This window comes from Loxodonta africana, chromosome 3 (genome assembly GCF_030014295.1).
Source record: "Loxodonta africana isolate mLoxAfr1 chromosome 3, mLoxAfr1.hap2, whole genome shotgun sequence".
Lineage (NCBI taxonomy): Eukaryota > Metazoa > Chordata > Mammalia > Proboscidea > Elephantidae > Loxodonta > Loxodonta africana.
In genome coordinates, this window is record NC_087344.1 from 30,292,997 (window position 1) to 30,318,695 (window position 25,699).

General features: G+C 45.9%; 1 protein-coding gene across 2 annotated transcripts; it reads right to left on the reverse strand.

The window, feature by feature from the left end:
- SLC1A6 (solute carrier family 1 member 6) lies at positions 1–25,270 on the reverse strand. 2 transcript variants are annotated; one of them, XM_003413048.3, is made up of 9 exons: positions 25,066–25,270; positions 22,181–22,318; positions 20,256–20,460; positions 18,722–18,764; positions 17,914–18,257; positions 14,849–15,082; positions 13,548–13,742; positions 1,108–1,242; positions 1–271 (listed from the first exon to the last, which is right to left on the reverse strand). In XM_003413048.3, the coding sequence occupies exons 1-9, from the start codon at positions 25,268–25,270 to the stop codon at positions 82–84; spliced, it is 1,689 nt and encodes a 562-aa protein (XP_003413096.1). In that variant the 3' UTR covers positions 1–81. The 2 variants fall into 2 exon arrangements, with proteins under 2 accessions (XP_003413096.1, XP_064136925.1); XM_064280855.1 differs by lacking the exons at positions 1–271; positions 1,108–1,242; positions 13,548–13,742; positions 14,849–15,082; positions 20,256–20,460 and having other exon boundaries at positions 18,227–18,257.
- Between the last annotated feature and the right edge of the window lie 429 nt (positions 25,271–25,699).

Below are 25,699 nucleotides of genomic sequence, written 5' to 3' on the forward strand. Positions count from 1 at the left end.
TTCACCAGGCAGTGATTATTCCCCAAGATGCTCCTCCCCAGTCCCACTCCTTTCTCTCTAGGCGGCAGAGCTGGAGACCCTTCACATGGCACTCTCGTTGCCTCCCCGCCCCCTGGACATCCCCTTCTCCTGTAGAGACTTGTAGGGCTTCCCCAAGCTGGGAAGGGTGAGCTCTGCTTCCTGCAGCTCCAGCTCCCGCTGAGATAAGTGCTCAATAACAGCCGCTCCAATCGAGTCCCCTAGAACGTTGGTCATGGTGCGAAGCCGGTCACTGGTGGAGGGGGAGAGAAGAGGAGCTGCCATTAATTAGGGCTTGAGGAGCTCCAGCAGAGGTGGTGGGGGGCGGAGAGTCCCTGTGCCTGAAGTCGGTGCCTGGGTTTCAGCCCAGTCCATAACCACATGACCTCAAGCAGGTTCCTCCCCCTCCCTCAGCTTCCTCCTCTAACATATGCACTTAGACTGGCTATGAGATGTTCACACTTGTTCTTAGCAATGCAAAAAGAGAAATGTTTTAAGAAATCTTATGTGGACATCTAATGCAAAAAATTAGGGATTATAAACTGAAAGATACCCAGGAAGATAACCACCATGAGTGAATCAGGCAGATGTGAGTCAACAGAGGTATTGACCTGCACATGCTGGAGACCATCCAAATGTTGTGCCTAAGAGGGACTCAGGTCCAGCTAACCACTGCTATGTGGGAATTAAAGTCCTACTTTTCCAGAAGAATCAAGAAATACAGTTTGTTGTTTTGTAAAATCTCTTGTTTTTCAATGTTGGGAAGTCTTAAAAAACATTTGCAAGCCAGATCCATGGATTATCTTTTGTGACTTTCACATTAAAAAGGTGAAAAGGGAGCTTTCTGGCTGGCAGGTAAAGCCCCACCACGTGTTTCTTCTCACCCTACTTCCCAAGGTTAACTCTATGTAATTTGGGATCCATAGGACATGGATTAGAATACCTCCTAGGCCCTCCTTTCACTCTAAAATCCCAGGACATTGTGTCCTTGTTGACATGAGGATTCACACATTGGGAATCCTCCAGGGGAAAGTGGGAGCTGAGAGGTGAAGGGAAACAGCACCAGGGTATAGCCAGTAGAACACTTACAGGAACCAGTCCACAGCTATAATAAGAGTGATGTCTTCAGTGGGCAGGCCAACCGATGTGAGCACAATCACCATGGTGACCAGACCAGCCTGGGGGATGCCAGCAGCCCCAACACTGGCTGCTGTGGCCGTGATGCTGCAAAGGAGACAGAACACAGGGTGGCAAGGGAAGGGAGAGATGAGGAAGATAGTGGGAAAGGATACAACAGAGGGAAGGGATCAGTCCTATTGATTTCCCAAAAATGAAAAGCAAACCCAAAGAAACGTTCATAAAATGCCAACGCAGGTGGAACCCCTCTTCTCTTGCTTAGATGTGGTTGTAATTACATTCAATGATATGATTAAACAACTCGTTGTAGGTACATGAGTAGGTATTTAATCAGCTTCCTCTGGAGGATAGAGAAACACAGAAGCATCACCCAGAGCAGCACCTGTGAGCCAGGAGAATGAGCCCTCCATATGCAAATAAGCCACTAGAAGGTAAGTCAGTACAGACCAGGTCCAGCTGACAGGAATGGAAACCTGGAAGGTGACAAGTTTAAAGCCAAAAGGAGATATTGTCCAGGGTGCTGAAACAATGAAATAATACTGGTTTTGGATAACAAAAAGGCAGAACAATGGTAGGAAAAGAAAGAGATGGTGACCACTATCTAGTAGAGGGCCACACTGGATCAGGGGTGGGCTAGACTTTATCTCTTGCATCAACTCTGATTGCCAACTCTGTTGTGGTAAGAAGGATTCTAAAGCTACTGAGCTTACCAGGAAAGACACTGACCTGTGGTTGTTGTCATGATTCCTGGTGGTCTCTGAAGCCCTTGCTAGATTCTATAACTGTTAACACTGGGCCATGCAGGACACTTAGTCCAGATCATAGCTGTATCAGAACAAGAACTGAGCAAATTCCATTCCAACAGACCCATTCACTAGCTGTACAAATTGGACATAAACTCAAAGCCTCATTTCCTCATCTGTAGATTTGGGAGCATATATCTACTGTTACAGATTGAATCATGTTCCTCAAAAAGAAATGTAGAAGTCCTAACCCCTGTAAATATGATCCTATTTGTAAATAGGATTTTTGTTGTTAATGAGATCATTCCAGAGTACTGTGGGCCCTAAACCTAATCACTCAGAAGTATCATACACGCATAGGGGGAAGACAAAGGCCACGTGAAGACTCATCTGCAACCAAAAGAACGCCAAGGATTGCTGGCAGACACCAGAAACTAGGAGGTCCACAGAAGGAATTGACGTGGCAGAAACCCTTATTTGGGTTGTTAGACTCCAGAATATGACAATGTAAATTTCTCTTCTTGAAAGTTACCCACTTGTGATACTGTTTTTGTTATGGCAGCAATAGGCAGCTAAGATACCTACCTCGCAATGTTATTGTGTATAATAAATTAGTGCAATGCCTGCTTAACAGGATCACAAGGAGGGGCACTAGCACCACTGTCCTAAATGAGGATCTTATCTACTCCAAAGAGCAGCACCTGGCATAAGCATCTGTAGGTGTGCTCAGGAGGCAGGAAATACACTGGATGGGATGAGCTAATTGAATCCAGAGCCAAGAAGCCAACTTGAACTCCTTTAGGTTAAGTTTCTATTAGGACCAGCCAGCCAATCACTATCTACCACTAAGTTTGAGGCATTATCTGATGAATTTCAAGCTGGCCATCACCATCTAGCTCTCTCCACAGACTCCCAGGAAAAAGGGGGTGTAGCTGGAAATTATTCTCTATTCAAGACCATCACCCAAAGGTCCCTCATCCTTACCCTTTTTGATGACTTTCCTATTTCTAACAATGTCAAAGTTTCCAATGAAAAATGCTCACTGCAGTTCCTGGAATCCTGACCTAGCCAAATCTAAAATGTGTTCACTTGTTGTTGATAGGTGCCATCAAGTCAGTTCCAACTCATACTGACTGTATGTATAACAGAACAAAACACTGCCCAGTCCTGTGCCATCCTCACAATCATTGCTATATTTGAGCCCATTGTTGCAGCCACTGTGTCAGTCATCTCACTGAGGGTCTTCCTCTTTTACGCTGACCCTCTACTTTACGAAGCATGATGTCCTTCCCCAGGGACCGGTCCCTCCAGATAACATGAGACGAAGTCTTGCCATCCTTGTTGCTAAGGAGCATTCTGGTTGTACTTCTTCCAAGACAGATTTGTTCGTTCTTTTGGCAGTCCGCGGTATATTCAATATTCTTCGCCAACATCACAATTCAAAGGCGTCAGTTCTTCAGTCATCCTTACTCACTGTCCAGCTTTCACATGCATATAATGTGATTGAAAATACCATGGCTTGGGTTAGGCACACCTTAGTCTTCAAGGTAATATCTTTGCTTTTTAACACTTTAAGGAAGTCTTTTGCAGCAGATTTGTCCCATGCAATGCATTGTTTGATTTGTTGACTGCTGCTTCCATGGGTGTTGATTGTGGATCCAAGGAATATGAAGTCCTTGACAACTTCAATCTTTTCTCCGTTTATCATGATATTGCTTATTGGCCCAGTTGTGAGAATTTTTGTTTTCTTTGTGTTGAGGTGTAATCCATACTGAAGGCTGTAGTCTTTGATCTTCATCAATAAGTACTTCAAGTTCTTCTGAAATTACCATTTATGTCTTCTTCCCTGCATCCTTGGTTTCCACTAGAAAAGGATCCCTATATCCCAGTCATCCATTAGAAAGACAAGAAAGACTGTTTGAAGAAAGACCCAACAGCAAGCTTTGCATTGCATGACAATGAGGTAGCTTAGACCAGGGACTCTATACATGTAGCAGAAGAGATGGCATATGGCCTCAACGTCCCACAAAACTTCCAGGGGCTATAAGCCTTTGTGTCCAGATGTTAGTTTTATCCTTGAAAATCTCCTGAGCAGATGGGACCCAAGTTCAGACTGTTTTCCCCACAGTGTGGTCTTTTAGGACTCCTATTAAGAGGGAGAACAACCTGTCCTGCTGCTGATCTCCAGTTATAAGTATTCCCAACTGTCTTAGGCTGGGTTCTCTAGAGAAGCAAAACTAGTGAAGTGTATACATGTTCCAACTCACAGCGACCCTATAGGACACAACAGAACTGCCCCATAGAGTTTCCAAGGAGCTCCTGGTGGATTCAAACTGTCGACCGTTTGGTTAGCAGCTGTAGCACTTAACCACTATGCCACCAGGGTTTCCATGTATGTATGGATGTAGAGAGAGAGAGATTTATTTCAAGGAAATGGCTTACGTGGTTGTAGAGGATGGCAAGTCCCAAGTCTGTGGGTCAGGTATCAGGCTGGAGGCTTTTCCAGACTTCCATAGCTGCAGGGGATTACAAACCCAAGATGGACAGGTCAGATGGCAGGATGCTCGCTCACAGGCTGCGGAGGCTGACAAATCCAAGATCAGTAGGTAAGATGGTAGGTTGCTGGCTCACAGGCTACAGAGGCTGATGAATCCCAAGATCAGCAGGTGATATGGCAGACCACAGTCTCAAGAACTGGAGGTCAGATGATGATGAGCTGGATGAAGGATCCAGAGGGAGCAAAAGCCAGTAAGCTTTGCCAGAACATCCATATATATTGGATCAGGTCAGGCCACACCCATGAGGAAACTCCCCTTACAACTGACTGGCTGATCACATCAGATCACATCATGGAGGGTGATTACATTACATCACAAAATGGAGAATAACTACATTATTACATGACTTTCAAATTACATTACATAACTGCCAAACTACATTACATAATAATCAAACTACATCATTACATAACTGCCAAAACCACTGAGAATCATGGCCCAGCCAAGTTGACACTCAACCATCACAGTCTACCATCACAGTCTACCCCTTGTCAACTTGGCACATGTACACATCTCCTTAAACCATACACAATCTCTAAATAGAGACAATTACAAAGTCATGCTTACACCTAGCATGATACAGCTAACGTGTGTAATACCAAAAACACACTAGCCCCATTTACATCTTATGTCTTCCAAGTGAAGAAAACAAAAATACTTGATGCACATATACAAGGAATGCTCAAAACAATTATAGTGCTCGTTTCTGCAAGTGGTCATGTAGTCATAACTGATATTCAGAACTATCTTCTTCCACCACCCATTCTGTATTCCCTTTTCCCTCAGCAAGCACTTCCGTTAGTTATGGTTCTTTGCCTCATAGGGTGACCCAAACCTTCATTCGTGAAGGGTCTGGGCCATCAGTAGACATTTCAGAATTGGGTTGCTGTAGTTTTCCATTGATTTTCAACACAGGACACAGTAGTACTAAGAGGCATCCTAAAGGATCTCCTGTATTCCAGATATGCTCTTCTTTACCTCCATTATGTACTATCAATCCAATTTCCCCTTGGTAACCAGGATCAATCTCACCAACCAATACCATACCCCCTTCTTTGCCTGTTGATCCAGAGGTGTGAGCAGCCCAAAGTGGCCAGGTAACATTAAGTTCCAGTTCAATGGAATCAATGTTCTGTCTCCTGGTGGGAGGATTCCTCCCTTTGGAATTAAGACCTCTAGACCCACAGAGTATATAGGATCATGGGGGCAAGAAGGAAAAATTTTGCTAGGGGGTCACTAGGGGTAATATTGAGTGGTGCCACTCCCACTTCCATCTCTTGATTCCTAGAACTGTGAAGCCTGGCTGTGGGAGAAAAAATACCATATATTGGTCGCTGGTTTGGAGCATATACAGCCTCCTGGAGAACAATTGCCCAACCCTGCAAAGTACTATCACCTAGCTGGCACTGTAGTTGTGTCTTCAGTAGACCATTCCATCATTCGGTCTAGCCATTTGCTTCATAATGACGGGGAACATGGAAAGACCAGTGAATTCCATGAGCGTGGGCCCATTGCTCCACTTCGATTGCTGTGAAGTGGGTTGCTTGATCAGAGAGAATGCTCTGTGGGATACCAGGACAGTGGATAAGCCATTCTGTAAGTCCAAGGGTGGTAATTTTGGCAGAAGCATTGCATGCAGGGAAGGCAAATCTGTATCTAGAATAAGTGTCTATTCCAGTAAGAACAAAATGCTGCCCTTTCCATGGAAGTGGTCCAGTGTAATCAACCTGCCACCAGGTTCCTGGTTGATTACCTCAAGGAATGGTGCCATATCTGGGACTCAGTGCTGGTCTCTGCTGCTGGCAGATTGGGCACTCAGCAGTGGCTGTAGCCAAGCCAGCCTTGGCGAGTGGAAGTCCACGATGCTGAGCCTGTGCATAACCTCCATCTCTGCTACCATGGCCACTTTGTTCACGAGCCCATTGGACAATGATGGGAGTGGCTGGGGAACACAGAGCACATCATCCTATCCACTTGATTGTTAAAATCCTCCTCTGCCAAGGTAACCCTTTGGTGAGCATTCACATGAAACACAAATATCTTCACTTCTTTGGCCCATTTAGAGAGGTCTATTTACAAAAGTCTTCCCCATACCATCTTGTCACCAATTTTCCAATCACATTCCTTTCAAGTCCCTGATCATCCAGCCAAACCGTTGGCCACAGCCCATGGATCAGTATACAATCACACAGCTGGCCATTTCTCTTCTCAAACAAAGTGAACAACCAGGTGCACTGCTCAAAGTCCTGCCCATTGGGAGGATTTCTCTTCACCACTGTTGTTCAAGGAGGTTCAGAAATGGGTTGTAGTCCCACTACTATCCACTTTTGAGAAGTACCTGCATACCATGTAGAACCATCTGTAAACCAGGCACGAGTTTTCTCTTCCTCAGCCAACTGATCTTAAGGAAGACCCCATGAGGCCATAGGTCAGACTGGGAGAAGGCAGGTAATGTGACAGGAGCGGGCATTTGGGCCACTTCCTCGTGCAACTTGTGCCTTCAGGTCCTGCTCGAGCCCCATCTCGTATATACCACTTCCATTTAATGATGGAATGCTGCTGCGCACATCCAGCTTTATGGCTCTGTGTGTTAGACATCACCCAGTTCATGATGGGCATCTCAGGCTGCATGGTGACTTGGTGGCCCATGGTTATGCATTCAGTATCTACTAAGACCCAATAACGAGCCAAAAGTTGTTTCTCAAAAGGTGAGTAGTTATTTGCAGAGGATGGCAGGGCTTTGCTCCAAAATCCTAAGGTCTGGGCTGTGATTCACCAATAAGGACCAACCAAAGGTTTCAAACAGTGTCTCTATCTGCCAGTGACACTTCAGGCACCATTGGGTCTGCCAGATCATATGGCCCAAGTGGCAGAGTTGCTTGCACAGCAGCCTGAATTTGTTGCAGAACCTTGTCTTGTTCTGGACTCCACACAAAACTAGCAGCTTTTCAAATCACTTGATAAATAGGTCAGGGTAGCAAATCCAAAAGAGGGATATGTTGCCTCCAAAATCCAAAGAGGCCCACTAGGCGTTGTGCCTCCTTTTTAGTCGTGGGAGGGGCCGGACACAATAACTTATCCTTCACTTTAGAAGGAATATTTTGACATGCCCCACACGACTGAACTCCTAGAAATTTCACTGAGGTGGAAGGCACCTGAATTTTTGTGGGATTAATTTCCCACCCGCCACCATGCAAATGTCTTACCAATAAGTCCAGAGTCATTGACATTTCTTCTTTACTAAGTCCAATCAGCATAATGTCATCAATCTAATGCATCCGTGTGGTATCTTGTGGAAGGGAAATGTGATCAAGGTCCTTGCAAATGAAATTATGACATAGGGCTATGACATATATCTCTGAAGTAGGACAGCAAAGGTGTATTGATGACCTTCCCAGCTGAAGGCAAACTGCTTCTGGTGGTCCCATGAAACTGGAACTGATAAAAAAGCATTGGCCAGATCAATAGCTGCATATCAGGTACCAGGAGATGTACTAATTCGCTCAAGCAATGAAACCACATCTGGAACAGCGGCTGAAATTGGAGTCATCACCTGGTTTACTTTATGATAATGCACTGTCATTCTCCAAGATCTATTTGTTTTTTGCACAGGTCAGATAGGTGAGTTGAATGGGGATGTGGTGGGAATCACTACCCCTGCATCCTTTAAGTCCTTGATTGTGGAAATAATCTCTGAAATCCCTCTAGGAATGTGGTACTCATTTCTGTTTACTGTTTTCCTAGGTAGAGGCCGTTCTCAGAGCTTCCACTTGGCTTTTTCTTACCATCATAGCCCTTACTCCACTTGTCAGGGATCTAATGTGGGGGTTCTGCCAGTTGCTGCATATATCTATTCCAATTATGCATTCTGGACCTGGTGAAATCACTACAGGATGGGTTCTGGTACCCACTGACCCACTGTGAGATGAATCTAAGACTCCTTTAATAACCTGACCTCCATACACCCCCACTGTGACTGGTAGGCCACAGTGCCATTTTGGGTCTCCTAGAATTAGTGTCAGTTCAGAGAGAGTATTCAGTAATTCCTGAAAAGGCTGATTATTCCCAATTCCCTAGTGAACAGACACTCTCATAAAAGGCTGTAGATCCCTTTGAGGAAGGCTGGAGATAGATAAATGGTATTAATTTTTGGCAGTGTAGTGGGGTCCTTCCTCAAGGGGACTCTGTCCCCTCTTCATTCAGTGGGTTTGAGTCTGTAACCTGGATGAAGTCTGGGAATTGACTGAGGGGCCATGACTTTCTGTTCTGGTGGTTTAAGTTAGACTGCCATTCACTTGATCTAGAATTCTTTCACTTGTACGGATCAGGTAAACACGTAGAATTTCAATCTTTTTTCACTCCTAAGGACACCATGACTAACTAGCCGGTGCCATAAGTTCATACATGTCAGCTATTCTGATTACTTCTTTGACTTCACTGTCCATTATGGTAACTATACCCACCTCGTGTTTTTCGACTGAGTGCTGCTACTTGGCCCCTACCACCACAGGGCCCAATCAGCCCCATTGTAGTTAGGTGTCTTAATTCAGTTAAGGCAATTCCCACTGTCAAATATGACTTACACAAAATAGGAATCATAGAAGCCTTCAAGGACGCTGGGGCTCCCTTCACAAATTTGTTCCTCACCATTTTGGTAAAAAGTGTGTCCTCTGGGCACTCCATGTGTGGGTCTGCAGGTCTAACATGATAAATCCACTCTAATATGCCAATTTCCTTAAGCCTTTGGATATCTTCTTCTACAGTATACCAACACAGGTCCTGTACTTCTACTTGATTTAGTGTAGGCTACAGAAACCCTGGTGGCATAGTGGTTAAGTGCTACAGCTGCTAACCAAAGGGTCGGCAGTTCAAATCTGCCAGGCACTCCTTGGAAACTCTATGGGGCGGTTCTACTCTGTCCTATAGGGTTGCTATGAGTCGGAATTGACTTAATGGCACTGTGTTTTTTTTTTTGTTTTTTACCATGTAATCCATGCTTCAGTGAACCAGCCAAATAAACTATTAGATCCTTTCCTAACCTCTCGAACTTAACCACTAAATAAAGAATCTGTGCTTAGTGGACCCATATCAATAAACTCAGAGTGATACAACTTTATATTCCTTGCACCATTATCCCACACCCTTGATAGCCATTCCCACACATATTCCCCTGGTTTTTGTTTGTACATATTGTAAAAGTCAAGCAGCTCTTTTGGAGCATAGTGTACCTCCTCCTGGGTCATACTTTGTACTTCACGTTTTGGGCTCCCTGGAACTTGAGTCTAGTTCTAAGTCTAGAAACAAAAATGGGTGGTGGGGATATGTTCTGAGAACATTCAGCAATGTCTTGCAAGGTATCTGCCTCAGGCAATGCCCCATGCAATGACTCAGATGCCTCCCCAGGCAATGACTCCGATGCCAGCCCAGGCAATATCTCAGACAAAGGCTCTTCAGACACAGCTGGGTTAATCTCATCAGATGGGTGTGGAGATTATTCAAAAGCAGTTGTAGCAGTACACTGACAGGGAACTGCCAGAAATACAAGCCAGACACAGAAGTGGATGTGGAACGAGGGATATCGTTGTTGATGTCAGATAGATCTTGCCGAAACAGAGAATACCAGAAAGATGTTTACCTGTGTTTTATCAACTATACAAAGGCATCTGACTGTGTGGATCATAACAAATTATGGATAACTTTGCAAAGAATGGGGATTCCAGAACACTTAACTATGCTTTTGAGGAACCTGTACACAGACTAAGAAGAGGCAGTCATTCGAACAGAACAAGGGGATACCGCATGGTTTAAAGTCAGGAAGGGTATGTGTCAGGATTGTATCCTTTCACCATGCTTACTCAGTATGCTGAGCAAATAATATGAGAAGCTGGACTATATGAAGAAGAACGAGGCATCAGGATTGGAGGAACACTCAATAACAAATGTTGTTTGCTGAAAGTGAAGAGGACAGCACTTACCACACTGTGTGGGAATTGTTGCTTCACTCATTGGCTGCTCTACCAGACTGTAGACTCCTTCTAGGCAGAGTTAGTGCCTTTCTAATCTTTGGGTCCTCCAAATATCAAGCACAGTGATTGTCAGGTAGACACCAAATGAATGATGGCGCAAGACAGGAAGGAACAAAGGCACACCAACACCCCCAAACTTAAAATCTTTCCAAAGTTGCTTTGTTCTAGGCAATGGAGACCTAAGCTAAGAAACTGGCCTCTGGGTTTCTAACAGCAGAAGAGTCAAATTGGGCTTTTCCTTCCTCCAAAAAAACTCTGCACAGGAGCAGATCCTTGGAGAGTTGTGTCCCGCATGCTCCAGGCAGCCTTTTAGGTGCTCATGCAAAGACCTGAGCTACGATCAACCTTTCATCCCACTTCCCTGTTATTGTTGTTGTTCTTGTTAGGTGCCCTGGAGTTGGTTCCAACTGATTGCGACCCTATGTACAACAGAACAAATGCTGTCCAGTCCTGCACCATCCTTGCAATTGTTGTTATGCTTGAGCCTGTTGTTGCAGCCACTGTGTCAATCCATCTCCTTGTGGGTCTTCCTCCTTTTCGCTGACCCTCTACTTTACCAAGCATGATGTCCTTTTCCAGGGACTGGTGGTCCCTCCTGATAACATGAGATGAAGTGTTGCCATCCTCACTTCTAAGGAGCATTCTCGCTGTACCTCTTCCAAGACAGATTTTTTTATTCTTCTGTCAGTACATGATATACTCAATATTCTTCACCAACACCATAATTCAAAGGCATCAATTCTTCTATGGTCTTCTTTATTCACTGTCCAATTTTCGATGCCATATGAGGTGGATGAAAACACCACAACTTGGGTCAGGTGCACCTTAGTCCTTAAAGTGACATCTTTGCTTTTTAACACTTTACGGAGGTCTTTTGCAGATTTGCCCAATGTAATGTGTTGCTTGATTTCTTGACTGCTGCTTCCATGGGCGTGGATTGTGGATCCAAGTAAAATGAAATCCTTGAGAACTTCAATATTTTCTCCATTTATGATGATGTTACTTATTGGTCCCATTATGAGGATTTTTGTTTTTTTTATGTTGAGGTGAAATCCATACTGAAGTCTTTGATCTTCATCAGTAAGTGCTTCAAGTCTTCTTCACGTTCAGCAAGCAACATTGTTTCAGCTGCATATCACAGGTTGTTAATGAGTCTTCCTCCAATCCTGATGCCTTGTTCTTCATATAGTCCAGCTTCTCATATTATTTGTTCAGCATACAGACTGAATAAGTATGGTGAAAGGATACAACCCTGACACACACCCTTCCTGACTTGAAACCATGCAGTATTCCCTTGTTCTGTTTGAACGACTGCCTTTTAATCTATATACAGGTTCTTCATGAGCACAATTAAGTGCTCTGGAATTTCCATTTTTTGCAAAGTTATCCATAATTTGTTACGATCCACACAGTCAAATGCCTTTGCATAGTCAATAAAACACAGGTAAATATCTTTCTGGTATTCTCTGTTGCAGCCAAGATCCATCTGACATCAGCAATGATGTCACTTCCCTACACCAGGGTTTTTTCTATTCTTATTTACTCTCAGTCTCTATAAAAGAAAAGACTCTCCCCCATAACCCTTTGAGGTGCTTGCAGATCTTATGCTTGGAGTGTTTTCCATGTTGTATTAATTCCCCTCCCCACTATTACAATAGTCCCTTCCCTTTTCCCCCTTTTCTTTCTGAAGAAAGTCTCTCCTTTTCAAAGTCTGGATTTGTGTTTTATTTGACATAGACAATTCCATAGAAGAAAACCTCTGTCCGAATGGAGTTTACATTCTAGTGGGGGGAAGGAAACAGTAAAGAAGTTGACTAAGTAAAAATATATATTAAGGAAGATGATGCTATAGGATAAAATAACTGAGCCTAAGGAAGAACTTTAGATCAAAGAGCACAGCCTTCAGTATGGATTACATCTCAACATAAAAAAAACAAAAATCCTTACAACTGGTCCAATAAGCAATATCATGATAAACGGAGAAAAGATTGAAGTTGTCAAGGATTTAATTTTTACTTGGATCCACAATCAACACCCATGAAATCAGCAGTCAAGAAATCAAATGATGCATTGCATTGGGCAAATCTGCTGCAGAAGGCCTCTTTAAAGTGTTAAAAAGCAAAGCTGTCACCTTGAAGACTAAGGTGCGCCTGACCCAAGCCATGGTGTTTTCAGTCACCTCATATACATGCGAAAGCTGGACAATGAATAAGGAAGACCGAAAAAGAATTAATGCCTTGAATTATGGTGTTGGCGAAGAATACTGAATATACCATGGACTACCAAAAGAACAAAAAAATCTGTCTTGGAAGAAATACAACCAGAAATACAACCTTAGAAGCAGGAATGGCGAGACTATCTCTCACATACTTTGGACATGTTATCAGGAGGGATCAGTCCCTGGAGAAGGACATCATGCTTGGTAAGTAGAGAGTCAGCAAAAAAGAGGAAGACCCTCAACAAGATGGATTGACACAGTGGCTGCAACAATGGGCTCAAGCATAACAATGATTGTGAGGATGGTGCAGGACCAGGCAGTGTTTCATTCTGTTGTACATAGGGTATCTATGAGTAAGAACTGACTCAAGGGCACCTAACAACAACAAGGAAGAACAGGCATATGATTTTTAATAGGGCATTTGGGAAATGCTTCTCTGGAAAAGGGACATTGAGGCAAAGCCCTGAAGGAGATAACGATGCTTTTTACTGCTTTTATAATGACTAAATTGGAACCCCTGGATGATGAGAACTAGGAGTTCCAATTTATAAGCACCTTGGGTGGTTAGGATGCACCAGCCATGCTTTGGAAAGTGCTGAACAAAGGGATCTCCCACAATAGCACATGAGGGAAGATGGACCAGAGTATCTTGCCAGCTCCTGATAGCCTCAAAATTGCATGTTTGGCCTCACTGTCACTCTTCCCACATCTCCCTCCAACATCCAGGACTTCCCTTGACTTCCAGCAGTGACTCCCTCCTCCCTCTGGCCGATCTGCCTCCCTGACAGGGATGACCTCTTAGGTCTCACCTGCTGGCACAGTCATGCCCCACCCAAAGCTGCCTCACCTGATGGTTGTGATCTGGCCCAGATTGAGCTCATAGTTGTTGACCTGGGCAATGAAGATGGCGGCCAGGGCCTCGTAGAGGGCGGTGCCATCCATGTTCACAGTAGCCCCCACAGGCAGCACAAACCTGGTGATGCGGCGGTCCACACCCAGGCCCTCCTCCAGGCAGCGGAAGGTGATAGGCAGTGTTGCGGAGCTGGCGGAGAAAGCCCCAAGACTGAGACCAGGAGGTGTCAGGGCAGGACTGGGGCAGCCATGGGGCAAAGGAGGTCTTCCCCTGAGCACATTGAGGGGGGCAGGGGCATCTCGTTTCTAGAATAAGAACTGTGATGAGGAAGAGGGACTCTCTCATGACCAGGTGCACCCAGCAATGGGGGCATTCCAGGCTGGAGGTCTCTTGGCCCACTTAAAGCCAATGACTAGAAACTAGTTTATGCCACTAGTTCACCCTGACTTTCTACTCCCAGAAAGGAGAAGACTAAGAGTCTGCTAATCTCCCACCCCTTGGAGCTAAGAGAGAGGTGGTATGGAAGACCATATTGTATTGCCACTCCTGATGTTGTCATGGGAGCAACCTCAGATACACTAACTCTCTGGCCTCTCTCTCCACCACTTCCCAGGGGAGGAGGAGTGATCTGATTGGTGAGTATAGTCCAAGGAGTAAGCATCTTTTTGGGAGTCAGCCTGGCCACAAGATATGTTCTGGTCAGCTTTATGCCATGCAGTGAGATGCCTGGATCCACAGAAAGGAACCTGGTGCATCCAGCTCTGCAGTGACTACATAACTTTGATTCTGGGATGCAGAGGTAGCAATGTGATTTGGCCGCAGATCGAAAGGCAAGTTCTCCAATCAACATTACAGGTAGTCAGGTGATATTTTTCTCCATCTGCTTGGCCCTTGTGATACCTCTCAAATGATTTTGAATTTAGATGGGGAAAGGTATGTCCTTTATTGACCCCCTAAAATTACAAAAAAGGAAGAAAGAGATCTCCAGAGATCATTTCAAGGGGAAAGCAGAACTTCTGGGCTAGAAATTGAGAATATGGGGCATTGTGGAACCTTTGTTCTAACTTCAAACCTGGTACCTGATTCTCCTCCATATAAAAGGAAAAAGAAACAGGGCCAGGAGAGCCAGCCCAGGACAAAGACCAGCCATCTGGAGACTTTCAGGAGCCCCTGGCATTATCACACAGCTCAGAAGAGGTGTCTGTGGTGGGGTTAAGGGCAGGGCTCCTAGAAGAGCCTGTGAAAGACCAGGAGTAACCCAGGGAGGGCACCAGTGGTGGTAAACAAGGCCGTACCTGGAAGACGTGCCCATAGCGGTGATGAGGGCCTGCAGCAAGCCACCGATGAAGGGGAAGGGGTTCCGGTGGGTGATGAGGAAGTAGATGAGGGGGAGGACACCGCCAGCATGGAGTAACAAGCCAACGATGACTGTCAGGGTGTACATGCCCAGCTGACCCCCCAGGACGGCCATGTCTTCCATCTCCAGGATCTTCCCAGCAATCAGGAAGAGGATGCCCACAGGTGCGTACCTGGACCAAGCCAGACACCTGTTAGGGCTCCCTCCTGTGCCCCCGCCACAGGAGGAGGTGGCAACCCAACACTGTGCATCACACTTGCCCATGTGGAGCCCTGGAGCCAGCCAATGCCCCACATAGGAGCCCTCTATTCCACCCCAGACTTTCCTACGCATTTAATAAACTGGGGCTGGAATCCACCAATGTATCCCACCTCCCCCTGCTGCCACTCACCCACAGCTCAACCCAGGGAGCGGAACAGTTCTTATAGCTCCAGACTGAATGTGGGTCTCTCACTCCTCTACTACCCTATTCAAGCACTCCCCCCAAAAAATAATCATTTTCTTCAGGACCCCTTGCTAGACATTGCCCAGGCATTAACCACCTCTGGCCTTCTAACTTCTCGTACACACTGCCCCCAACTCTTTGCCCCACATATGTAACCTTTATGCCCCTCTTCTCTTTCCTGTAAGCTCATATCCTCCTTCACTCACCATCCCTGAGCTATTTCACCTGGATTTTCCACTGGCATCTCAAATAATCTACCCTAAATCAGAATAATTCATTCATTCAACAGATATTTATTGAGTACCTACTATGTTCCAGGCATATGGTCCCTGCCCTCATGGAGCTTACATTCCAATAAAAGATACAGGCAGTAAACATAGAAACATGTAATTAAGAACTTCAGCTAGTGTTAACTACTATGATGGTGGTATGAGTGGGTGGTGCTACTTTGGCATGAATGAGCCTCTTGGGAGAGGTGACACTGAAGCTGAGACCTGAATGATGGGAAGGAACCATGTATGTCTGGGGGAAAACACTGCAGGCAGAGTAGACATGAGATGGTCTTGAACTTGGAGTGTTGGAGAAGCAGAAAGAAGACCAGTGGTCCTGGAGCAGTGCATGAAAGGGAGACTGGCAGAGATGAAAAAAGGGAGTTAATTGGGGGCTCACCTGTGTTCCCAGAAACCAACATATTCCTTGGTCTTGTGAGTTTCTGTGAATGGCTCTATAATTTCCCCACTACCCAGGCTTCAATTGTTTCTCCTTTCCTTTTAGAAACTGAACTCTAAGCTTGGTCATGCTTACGGTGGATGGATTTTGGGAAGCTGGTGCAATAGCTTGGCTCAGAAATCAAGAGACTCAATCTAAAGTGGTGGGAATGGGAACAATGAGGGCAGCTCCAGTCACATTTGTGTTCTCCAAGCTGGGGTCAGGGTTGGCCCTGAGAATTGGTTGGAGTGTTGATAAGTTGTCTCCAAATCAATGTGTCTAGACTTGCCTCTATGGTTACTCTGTGAATCCATCTCTGAATTCGCTTGTCTCCATCCTTCCACCTTGTCCTCAGCAAAAGTCCTCAGCTCTGGATCAATTTTCCATGACTTCTTTCCTCCTATACTCAGCCACCTAGTACATCCAGATTTTACCCAACCATGCCAATGACCACTACAAATTCATGGTTCCCAATTTCAGTTGAGCCTTCAATATTTCTTTGTCCCTTTGCTTGCTTATCTTTGATAACCTCCCATTCTTCTCAGCTGCTTTTCTAAGCTCCCACCTTAGCTTCAAGTCTCCTATACAACTTTCAAACTATTCGGGATGATGTACATAATTTTCCCCAACTGAGGACCAGCCAGCCTTGTCGGCATCTTCCCACGCCAGTCCCCAACTTACCCTATGCTCCTGCCTCCCTGAACCATTCTCCAAACAACTCAGTTTCTTTCAAGATTTGAGTGTTCTCTTCCCTCTGCTTGAAGTACCTCTGCCCTTTTATGGTCCTGTTGAATTCTTACTCATCTTTCAAGGGCCAGCGAAGGGGTCACCTTCTCTCTGACTTCCTCCTCACCTTCCAGGCACAGTTCACTGCACACCCCTCCATTCACTGCCCACATCGCCACACTTTTTTTTAATGTTCTTTTACTACAGAACCTACCATTTTGTATTCTATTTATCTAGTATATGTCTGTCTCCTGCAAGGCTTTGTGAGCTCCCTGAGGACAAGAACTGAATTCAATCTCTCTATATTCCAGAGTTCAAGACAAAGTCGGCCTGGGGGGATGTCTGCTGAATGAGGGAAGAAATTAGTGGAAGACCGAAGGAGTTTAAAGAAAAAAATTAATAAATCAATTAAGGAATAGTAAGTGAGTGAAAATCAGGAGGAAGCAAAGGAGCAAATGAGACATGATTGAGTGGGGAGGGGAGTCAATGAATGAACACGTAAGTGAATAATCAATGAGTAAATGAGCAAATGGATGAATGAATGAATGAACATTTGAGTGAATGAGAGATGAATACGTGGGTCAATGAATGAGTGGATGAATAAATGAGTCAATCAATAGTTCAACTAATGCATGAGTGAGTTCATGAATGAGTTTTTTAGTTGTGAATGAATTTATGAGAAAATGAATATACGAATGAATAAATTAGCCAATGCATAGAAGGATGACTGAGTAAGTGAACCAATGCATGGAAGAATAAGTATAAATAAACGAGCAAATGAGTGATTTGACCATTATATAGGAGAATGAGTGAACCAATGCATGGAAATTGCATATAAATGAAAAAATGAGTAGATGAACGATTTGACCAATGAGTGAATATCAGTCTCCTGAATAAGTGAATAAATAGATGAATGAGGGAATGAATGAGTGAATAACACATTGCAGAGAATAAGGGAGTGAATGAATGACTGAGTGAGTGAATTAACCAATAGACAGATGAGTGACTGTGACCATATATCCTCAACAATCCCTTGATTAGCTGCCACCAGTCTTGACCTCCCAGCCCTGGTCTCACCCTTCCCAGGCGCTATCACTGCCCACCCCAGCACAGCCCAGACTCACCAGATAATGATGCCCACCAGCCGCATAATAGCCTCATTGAGGCTGTCGAAGAAGTCCCGCAGGACTCGGCCCTTATGCTTCATGCCACCGATGACCAGCCCAAAGGCCACAGAGAAGACCACGAGGCCCAGCGCATTGATGCCATTGGCTGAGCCAGGCACTGGTACAGTCTCCTCGAAGCTCAGCACCTCGTGCAGGGTGCCCAGGGCCCGTGTGACATTTTCCAGGAGACTTGTCCCATTGTCCACTGAGGACGTAGGAGGCATGGAGGTGCCCAGCTCAGACCCGTTCTCTGTCCTCACAATGGTCCTGGTTACCACCCTTGTGCTATACTGCGTCTTGAACTGAAATAAAGAGACATTGGCCCCCAACTCGGTTCTGCAGATGCATTAGAATCACCTGGAGAAATGTCTTTAGAACACCAATTCCTGGCTCCCATACTTTATAGAGTCTGACTCAATAGGTCTGTAGTGGGGCTCCAGGATCTGCATTTTCCACTGCTCCTGCCCAGTCAAATTTAGGGGCCTCTCTCTGAACTCATGTGTGGGTGTCCCTCTGTCAGAAGTCCTGGGCTCTTGACCCCAGACTTGATGCCTCCTCCACTTCTCCAGCCTGAGCCCTTCTCTCAAACCCTCCCTTGATCACCACACCAAAGAGAAATATCATCTTTTTCCCAGACTCTTCCAAAAGCCCCTCCCCATTGCTCTGCCAGGCCTTTCTTTCTACACTCCACCCTTGGGCTGACCATGCAGCAGCAAGCTCCCCCCACCCTCCCAGTCTCTTCAATTAAACTGCACTTCCCCCTGACCTGTTTGAAGCAGGCTTCCACAAGGTTGGGCGGAAACATATTTCTGCAGAAAAACATCAATAAGAGGAAGCTGTTAGAATTTGGAAGGGAGTGCTATAATAATAAAAACAAAAACATGAGTAATAATGATATTAATGGCAGCCAACACTTAAAGCTTATTCTAGGCCAGGCATTAAGCTAAGTGCCTTACCTATATTATCTGATTTAAACAACAACCCTAAAGGTGAGCGCTAGTAGTGTCCCCACCTTACACACAAAGAAACCAAAGCACAGATAATTTCTGTAAGTTATCCAAGGACACACAGCTGCTGAGGGGTGGAGATGGACCTCAAATCTAGGACTCTCTAAGCACCTTATACCCATTGCCATTGAGTTGATCCCGACTTGTAGTGACCTAATAGGGCAGAATAGAACTACCCCGTAGGGTTTCCAAAGAGAGGCTGGTGGATTAGAACTGCTGCCCCTATGCCATCTCAGGGACCCCTCAAAAGACCACAGGCAGCACCTGAACTCCTCCAATTCTAGGTACCCCCAAGTCAGGGACTACAGTAGAAGTATGGCTGGCCTTGATGCTGACTGGCAAAATCCAGCTACTCTAAGTGCATCGTTCACCCTCCACTGGAGTTTGGGAACACCAGGCAAATGCCACCCAAGTTCCTGCAGCTACAGCTTCCCCAGCATAAGGGTCAAAAGACCATATCCGAGGGGTCAGTCCTGTTACAGAATGTGCACAAGGCTCCAATGCAGAAAATGATACCAATAAACCTTGTTGTACTTGCTGGAAAGTCGATCCCAACTTATGGCAACCCCATGTGTTGCTGCATAGGGTTTTCAAGACTGTGACCTTTCAGAAGCAGATTGCTGGGCCTGTCTCCCAAGGCTTCTCTGTGTGGATATGAGCCACCAACCTTTCAGCTAGTAGTTGAGTGCTTAACCATTTGTACCACCTGGGGACTCCCCGATAAAACTAGGCTTAAATAAATAAATAAATACCAAACCTATTGCTGTCAAGTCAATTCCAACTCATAGCAACCCTATAGGACAGAGTAGAACTGCCCCATAAGATTTCCAAGGAGCAGCTGGAAGATTCAAACTGCTGACCTTTTGGTTAGCAGCCAAACGCTTAACTACTGCGCCACCAGGGCTAAATAAATAATGGCAGAAAATAGTACCAACAAAGCTAGGCTTAAATAAATGAGTAAATGGTAGAAAATGGTACCAATAAAACTAGGCTTAAATAAATGCATGGCAGAAAATTGTATCAACAAAGCTAGGCTTAAATAAATAAATGGCAGAAAATGGTACCAATAAAACTAGGTTTAAATACATGAGCAAATAGATAAATAAGTAAATGGCAAGAAATGGTACCAATAAAACTAGGGATAAATAGATTAATTAGCTAATTTTTAAAACCAGGCTGAGCTTGGGGTGTTGCCATTTCCACACTGTGTCACCTGCCCCCTTTGTCTCTATGGGTTGTATAAGTTGTTGCATGTAGGGCTGGAAATCCCAACAAAAGTAGAAAGAACTTCACCTGACCAGGTCCATGAAGGCATCAGCTGTGGGGACGGGCTCAACCCGGCCCTCGCGGTGCAGCCCCTCCTTGGAGCCCTTCCCAGGATGGATGATGGTGACCATGAGGATGCCAATGAAGACAGCGATGACTGTGGTCACCATGTAGTACACAGCTGCCCTCATCCCCATTCGCCCGGTTGCCTTGTTGTCCAGAGACGCCATGCCTGGAGAACAGAGGGTACGCCCTGCACAGTTGGACTACACCCCACCACCCATTCTCCCAAATGTTCGCTCCTCCCTCCCCATACTGCCAGCTCAACAGCCTGCCAGCAAGCACCCACTTCTCCTATACTCCTACCCACACACCCAACCATGATCCATTCCCCCACATCCACACCACCATCTTCTACGTATATCATCACCCTTCAACCTCATTCTGTTGTCCATGTGCACTGTCACACCCCATTCCATCCTTTATCTCATCTTTCTCCCAAGCACTATTCCTCTAACCATACTACCTTCCTTCTATACCAAGTTAGCCCTATTAACCCCAACCCCATTTTCCATTTACCCCTATTTGCCCCACAGCCTCACTTTCATTCCACTGTTCATCCCACTACCCACCCCAGCACCACCCCTCCATTCACCCAGCTAACTGGTGTCCACCCAGATGCCCTTTACCAGGCCAATACACTTATCCTCTAGCTGCTGTGAGTGTTGGCTGCAAATAGCTCATAATGCCTCTTCTTCCTGAGAACTGCCCTCAGCGAAATATGAGCTGCCTAACCAGAAATGTCTGGGAGGCTATGCCTTCCTCCCATGGGAAGCCTATAGCCAGTGACTGATACAGGGATACAAAAGACCAGCTCATGGGGGGACAATTTTGTAGCGCAGTAGTTAAGAATTCAGCTGCTAACCAAAAAGTTGGTAGTATGAATCTACCAGCTCCTTGGAAACCCTATGGGGCAGTTCTACTCTGTCCTATAGGATCACTATGAATTGGAATCGACTTGATGGCGACAAGTTTGATTTGGTTCACATTCCAGAGCTCCCCATGGGATCAGACTGAGAGGTCCCCCTGTTCTGGAGTGCTGTTCACAGTCCAGAAATCCCCCATGGGATCAGGCCAAGAGGCCAGCCACCTTCTAAACCTACATCTTTACTTAGCTTCTTTCCCTACCCTGTCCTGCTTCTCTCACTTCCTCATGGGTTTTTCTTCAGACCTCGCCTTCAGTAAATTACTCGTACAAATACCCTTATGTCAGGCTCTGCTTTTAGGAAACCCAACCAAATCATTCTTTCATGCCTTTATCTTTACCACTGTTCCAAAATCCAGGGATTAGCAAACTATAATCCACAGGCTAAATCCAGTCTACCTCTGTTTTTGTAAATAAAGTTTTATTGGAACACAGCCATACTCATTTGTTTACATACTGTCTGTAGCAGATCTTATGCTACAACAGAGATGAGTAGTTGCAACAGAGACCATATGGCCCTTGAAGCTGAAAATGTTTACTAGCTGGCCCTTTACATAGTCCATCCATACTTCCACCCCACCCTCCACCCACCATCCAGTCACCTCAATCTTACTCACTTTCCACACCTTCATCCACATCCCACCCCCTGCCCATCCACACCATCTCCCAGCTACCTTCCCTGGGTGCCCCATCATAGTCTTTTTTTTCCCTCTTGATGAAATGGCACCCCTATTACAGGCTGGTATTTTATCTCCAAAGAAGGTCAGGGAAGTTGAGATAAGTGGTGAAGGTCATATGGGGTCTGGGACCTAGGCTTTGGCCAAGGACTCTTGGCTAGGTGTGGGCTCCATGTTGGAGGCACTGAACTGGGGAGGAAGACCCATGCTTGTGGCAATGTTGGATCTGGGTTCAAGGTGAAGCTCTGGGATGGGTCCTGGAGGCTAACGCTGGCCTGGGTCTCTCTCACCTGTGACCAGGCTGGAGACAATGAGGGGCAGCACCAACATCTGCAGCATCCTCATGAGCAGCTCTCCAGGGAACGAGAAATACTTGATCTGGCGGTAGGTGAGTTGGTATGGGCGCAGAGCAAAGGCCAGGCTGACTCCTAGGATCAAAAAGAAGGATCAGGGAGTGGAGTGTTGGTCAACCCCCACCCCACCTCAGTCCCAGGCAGGGGTTCATCCATCCCAAGGAGAGTGTGTGTGGGTGGGAGTAAGAGAGAGAAACACTCTATAAGTGTGTGTTTGTGTGTCCCTTGGTATGTGTGTGCCTTGTATACACATATGATGCCATGTGTGACCATATTGCTATGTGCGTAAATAAATGCACACATTAGTGTGTATGTAGGATGCATATGTGACAGTGTATGTTCATTTGTGAGCATGGACATGTGCCTTTTACACATGGGTCCATACTCCTATGAGTGCGCATACGTTTTTTCCTGTGTGTATACAGGACTGACTTTGTGCATATGTATTACTGTTTTCAAACATGGAGGTATATGTGTGCCCAGAAATGTCTGTATGTGAATGTGTATTTAAACTCATATGGATTAGATTGTGCCCCCCAAAATATGGGTTGGAATCCTAACCCATGTACCTGTGGATGTAAACCTGTTTGGACAAGGTTTCCTTTGTTATGTTAAGTAGTTCAGAGCCTAGTAGAGTAGGTTTTAAATTTAACCATGTCTGAGTTATTAAAAAGGAGCCCTGGTGGCATGGTGGTTAAAGCGCTTGGCTGCTAATCAAAAGGTTGGCGGTTGAAATCTACCAGCTACTCTGAAGGAGAAAGATATGGCAGTCTGCTTCCAGAAAGACTACAGCCTTGGAAACCCTATCGAACTGTTCTACTGTGTCCTATAGGGTCACTATGAGTCGGAATCGACTCAATGGCAGCGGGAGTTATAAAAAGAGTAGATTAGACACTGAGATACCCACACGCAGGGTGTCGGAAGTGGGAGGAGGGAGACAGATGCTATGTGAGGATCGTCTACAAGAGAAGGAACCAAGGAATACATGTCCCAGGCTACCAACAAGGGAGGAATCAGCGTGGTGGACAGCCTGATCAGGACTTTTAGCCTCCAGTCTAACTTCTATTCTTGAAAGTCACCCACTTGTATTTCTGTTACAGCAGCACTAGGATCTAAAACAGTTGGGGTGAGAAAAAGACAGGAACATTATATGGGTATGTGTTTGTGTGTGCCTTGGTATGGGTGTACCTTGTGCACATATATGATCTCACGTGTGACCCTATCGATATATATGTATGTGCGCACATTTGTGTGTACATATACTGCCTATATGATGGAGAACATTCACTTCTAGGCATGTACGTGTACCTTTATACCTGGGTCCATACACATATGAGTGTGTACACATATTTTCCCATGTGTATATAGGAGTGGCTTGTGTGGATATAGCCCTGGTGGCACAGTGGTTACGCACTCAGCTACTAACTGAAAGGTTGATGGTTCGAACCCACCAGCCACACCAAGGGAGAAAGATGTGGCAGCCTGCTTTTGTAAAGATGTACAGCCTTGGAAACCCTATGGGGCAGTTCTACTCTGTCCTGTAGGGTCACTATGAGTTAGAAGCAACTGGATACTCTAAGCAGTGGTTTGGCTTGTGTGCATATGTGTTACTGTCTTGTGTGCATATGTGTTACTGTCTTCAAACATGGGGTGTATGTGTGCCTGGACATGTTTATGTGTGGGTGCGTATTTAAGCTCCTAAGTGTGCGGGTGTGTGTACGCAAAGGAATGAATATGCATATATCAATGTGTTCAGAAGTTCTGGTATATGCGTCCATGTGTGTTTGTGAGTTTATGTGCTTGCACCCGTAAGTGTTGTGCATACGTAAAAATGTGTTAGTGTATGTGTGTTCACATGAAGAAAGTGTGTTTGCATAGCAAATACATGTATGCATGTATACATATGTATCCACCACCTGTCTCAGTTTGTCGTACTGTGGTGGCTTGTGTGTTGCTGTGATGCTGGAAGCTATACCACCAGTATTTCAAATACCAGCAGGGTCATCCATGGTGGACAGATTTCAGTGCAGCTTCTAGACTAAGACAGACTAGGAAGAAGGGCCTGGCCATCTACTTCCAAAAACCAGTCAGTGAAAACCCTATGGATCACAACAGAACACTGCCTCACTTGCTTTGTACAGGGCATCAGGAGGGATCAATTGCTGAAGGAGGACATCACATTTGGTGAAGCAGAGGGACAGCGAGGGCAAGGGACACCATCGGTGAGATGCACTGTCACAACAGCTGTGACATGGACTAGAACATTCCGGCGACTGTGACAAGAGGGGGTAACATTTCATTCTGTTGTACACAAGGTCACCATGAGTTGTAGTTGACTCTATGTTGTTGTTGTTAGTTGCCCTCAAGTGAATTTCGACTCATGGTGACCTTACATGTATAGAGTAGAACGGTGCTCCATAGGGTTTTCAAGACTGTGACCCCTTGGAAGCAGGTGGCCAGGTCGGTCTGCTGAGGCCCATCTGGGGGGGTTCCACCAGCCAACTCTTCTGCTAGTAGTTGACCCTTAACTGTTACCAGCCTCACCCAGGGATTCCTCTACCTATCTCTACATATGTAGAGAGATGACACTGACTCACCCACGGTTGTTTGCATGCGTGTGTATCCACCCGTGTGAGTGTGCCCTTGTTAGGAAGGGAACGGTGCTGTGGCTAGTGGGTCATGTGCCTGTGTGAGCGCAGAAATGTGCACGGAAAAATGCAGGTGAGATTCAGTGGGGTGGAGCAAAGAGACGTGAATGCGGGAATGTCCCAAAGTCCCTGCCCCCTAGGTCGTAAGGCCCACCCCTGCGGGAGCCGACTCACCAATGACCACAGCGCTGATGGTCAGCAGGATGAAGGCATTGCGGCACAGGAAGCGCAGCACGTGCTCACGGGTCATGGTCTGCAGGCGCAGGCGCGTGCGAAGTGCTCTCTGTTGCAAGCTCTCCTGCAGCTGCTGCAGGCAGCCCACCCGGCCCAGCCGCTGGCCGCTCTCCCGCAGAAACAGGCTGTTGGCGTGGCTGCTCATCATCTACCTGCGGGGGGAGGGGGGACAGGGGGAGCCGGGGCAGAGGGGCCGAGCCTGGTGAGGGACTGGACAGTGGATGGGGTGGGGGCGCTTCACAGCCAGACCGGGGCAGCTGGCGGGACAGCCCTCTTCTTCTCGACTGAGGTCATCACAAGAAATTGGAGGCTGCCCCAGCTCTCAAAACAAACTAGCAAGCTTTTACTGAGCACCAACTGTATGCAGAGCACTAGACAAGGCGCCTTGGGGCTAGGCCCAAGATTAATACGGTTTGGTGTCCGGCTTGGAGGCGCTAACAGCTGGCTTTCCATAAGGACACAAAATTGGCAGGTGCCTGGCAAATATGGTTGCCCGATAAATCTAACTACTGTGTGTGAATGCCCCAAGTGAGCAACATACAGAGCAGGGAGTCACTTGGGAGGGAAATGGTGA

Coding starts and splice junctions, on each gene's coding strand:
- SLC1A6 (XM_003413048.3), bottom strand. CDS start 25,270: ATGAGCAGCCACGCCAACAGCCTGTTTCTGCGGGAGAGCGGCCAGCGG. Junction 20,461..22,180: donor TGTCTCCAGCCTGGTCACAG/GTGAGAGAGACC, acceptor TCTGTTCTCCAG/GCATGGCGTCTCTGGACAAC. Junction 18,765..20,255: donor GCCTTCATGGACCTGGTCAG/GTGAAGTTCTTT, acceptor GTTTTTCTGCAG/AAATATGTTTCCGCCCAACC.